The sequence below is a fragment of the Cryptomeria japonica genome, chromosome 5 (assembly GCF_030272615.1).
Source record: "Cryptomeria japonica chromosome 5, Sugi_1.0, whole genome shotgun sequence".
NCBI lineage: Eukaryota > Viridiplantae > Streptophyta > Pinopsida > Cupressales > Cupressaceae > Cryptomeria > Cryptomeria japonica.
This window is the reverse complement of record NC_081409.1, coordinates 521,100,047-521,102,907: the sequence shown is the minus strand read 5'-3', so window position 1 is coordinate 521,102,907 and position 2,861 is coordinate 521,100,047. Positions and strand designations below refer to the sequence as shown.

At 41.5% G+C, this 2,861-nt stretch overlaps 1 protein-coding gene across 1 annotated transcript; it reads right to left on the bottom strand.

Moving 5' to 3' along the window:
• Positions 1-909: 909 nt before the first annotated feature.
• On the bottom strand, positions 910-2,148 carry LOC131060950 (uncharacterized). Its single transcript, XM_057994412.2, has one exon. The coding sequence runs from the start codon at positions 2,146-2,148 to the stop codon at positions 910-912; it is 1,239 nt and encodes a 412-aa protein (XP_057850395.2).
• Positions 2,149-2,861: the final 713 nt, after the last annotated feature.

Here is a 2,861-nt window from a genome sequence, read left to right as displayed (position 1 = left end):
TGTTAGCAAAAATATTGCCAAACTTCACTCGGTTCCACTCTTTAATTTTAGACTTGATGAACTACAACTTCTTAACAAAAACAAAGGCCTTAGTTCCACTCACCTCTGGAGCCCCTGACCACCAATCATTGATTAAATCCCTCAAACTTTAATCCCTCAACCACATTTTTTCAAATTTAAAGGGGCATCTGATTAGGGGACCATCGAAGGTTATAGATAGCTCAATGGGTAAGTGGTCAGAAGTAGCCACTGGATGGATATTTGAGGAGAAAAGAAGATTAGTTTCTGCCTAGGGCCCACCTAAGAAGAACCTGTCCATCTTCTTTGCAACATGCTATCCAGAGATCCTTCGATTTGACCAAGTAAACTGGCCTTCCTTGGACTTGATTTCCCTAAGGCCATTTTTTGTCACAAAATTTTGAAAGTGTGCAAGGTTCGTGGGAATTTCACCCTTGCCCCCCAATTTCTCACTTAGTTCCAAAATAACATTGAAGTCCCCCCCAATGATCAAGAGACCCCCCTCCAGATCTCGAATGAGGGAGGACAAGGATCTCCAAAAACCTTTTTGCAACCCGGATTTACATGGTCCATAGACATTGATTATTGTGAAGTCAACATTTAGAGGGTAAGAGTGTAACTTACATACCTACCACATATTGGAGGCCAAACCTTCCTCCACCTTATGAATATTTGCATTCCAGAGGATACCCAATCCTCCCGAGGCTCCTTCCAAATCCACAAAGACCCCTGACCACTACTTCCAAGACCCCAAAAGAGACTTCTCTTCCCCATTGTCCATCTTTGTTTCTTGAAGAAAAACAACATCTGGCCTTAATTGATCCAACCCTCGCTTGATCAATTAGCGTTTATCAAGGGCATTACAACCCCTGACATTCTAGGATATGATTTTCATTGTCCTTCAGGAAGGGTGACTCCCTTCCCTACTGTCAATTTACTTTGGCCTTTCGCACTACCAGCCATCGCAATTTTGAATTGGTTTGACTTTCTGCCCCTCAATCTCTTTTCTCCTATTCGTATCTTAGTACAAGTCAGTTTCGATTGCTCTATGGTTTGTATTTCCACAATGTCCTCCTCGTCCATCCAGCCCCAATCGTCATCCTCCTCAGCTCCTTCCAGCTCTCTATTATCTTTGACTTCCTCATAATCCAACCTTGAGCCCATTTCCTTCTCCGAAGGCTGATTCAGCTCCACATTGGTACCTGCTTCTGTAGGAGAGGCGGTTTTGGCATTAACCTCATCCAGAATATCCACTACTTTCTCAACTCTTGTAATGGCCTCTTCCACCCATCCTGCCGCCTCCCTATGCTTGTTGAGTATATCATCTTCGGGAACATTCTCTTCTTCTTCCAGGGCGGTGATGATGGGGGCCTTCGAAACCTCCCCCTGCAATATAGGGTTTTGATTGGCTTGGATCTCGTCCTCCAAGGGTCTCATTCCCTTGCTTATGTTGACCTTACTTGCAAAAAAGTTCACCTCATCTTCTATCGTTGTCTCCACCGCTTTCCCTTTTGGGCCTATAAGGCATGTCTCCTCTGAATGTCCTTCTTTTTTACAAAGTTGACAGGTTTCGTTAGACTCCTCCATCTCTATTTTTTGAAGCCACTGTCCTGCGTTTGTAATGATCTCCACTTGTTCAGGAAGTGGGTAGTGGGGTTTCCATCCAATACATATTCGTGCGTACATGCTAAAGTCTTTGGTCTCAATGGCCTCATCCGCTCGGATGAAGAACCCCATTTTATTACCCAATGCTTGAAAAAAATCCTCATTCCAGTATTCTCTGGGTAGATTATATAATCTGAGCCAGACATGTACCATTTCTATCGGGGCTAGCACTGGGTTGAAATTTGGCTCCCAATCCCTAATGTACAAACCCCTTCCACCCATGAAAACAGGTCCATTATTCAATATTTCATGCTTATCCTTATTATCCTCTGTTATTACCAAGAAAAAACCATTTGGAAGGGTTTTAAGCTCGATATTGCATTTCCAAGTCTTAGTGCACCAACTCTTCATCTTTCCCACCGCCAGCCAATCCCCAAAGCATTTGACAAAAAAACCCCTCTCCCGGAAAAAGGAAACCGAGTTGTTCCAGCTTTTATTATCTATCATCAAAGATATTTTCTCCATTTTCCTACATTCATTTCTATATGGAGACTTTCTCTACTTCTGATCATTCCTCTTTGGATGCCATTTTTTCTCTTGACAGTGCTGCCAAATTGTTTTCGGTCCATACTCTGTTCTGCAATGTCCTTGGTTTCTGAGTCCCCCATTTCTTAAATATTTAGGACTTCTGTCTGCAACTTCATCCCCCCATTTCACGTGAGAGTGAAAAAACCTATCCTGATCCTCCCAAACCTTTTTTGGGTTTTGCCAAGGTCGCTTTCCAGGCCGTGACTATGTGGAATTCTGTGGTGGTCCCTAGTCTGCAAATCTTTGCTTCTGAAAGCCATCTTCCTGAGATCAAAACCCCTGGAAACCCTGGAAATTTTGGAACTCCCTCGGGCGAAGCCCTAGTCTCCTCTTCCTTTGCTCCATTAATTGAAACATTTTATTAATTAATTCGTTATATCCTTTTCTTCTAATCAATTAATTAAATATCTAATATTTAATTATTCCTCTATCTACTATCCTATAGTCTCATTAATTAACTAATTTCTTAATTATTTAATCCCTTTTCCAACTCACCTTTCCATCTCCATATCACTTCTTCTTTGCCAACTCATCCATCATGTGGCTAAATTAATTCAACAAAATTAAATAAAATAAAATCATTTATTAGCCACTTATCTTCAACTTCCAAAATAAATGAAATATTGTGTACGTACACATATTTCCTAACC

Excerpts from the sequence above, each read along its gene's own strand:
- LOC131060950 (XM_057994412.2), bottom strand. The coding sequence starts at position 2,148 with ATGGAGAAAATATCTTTGATGATAGATAATAAAAGCTGGAACAACTCG.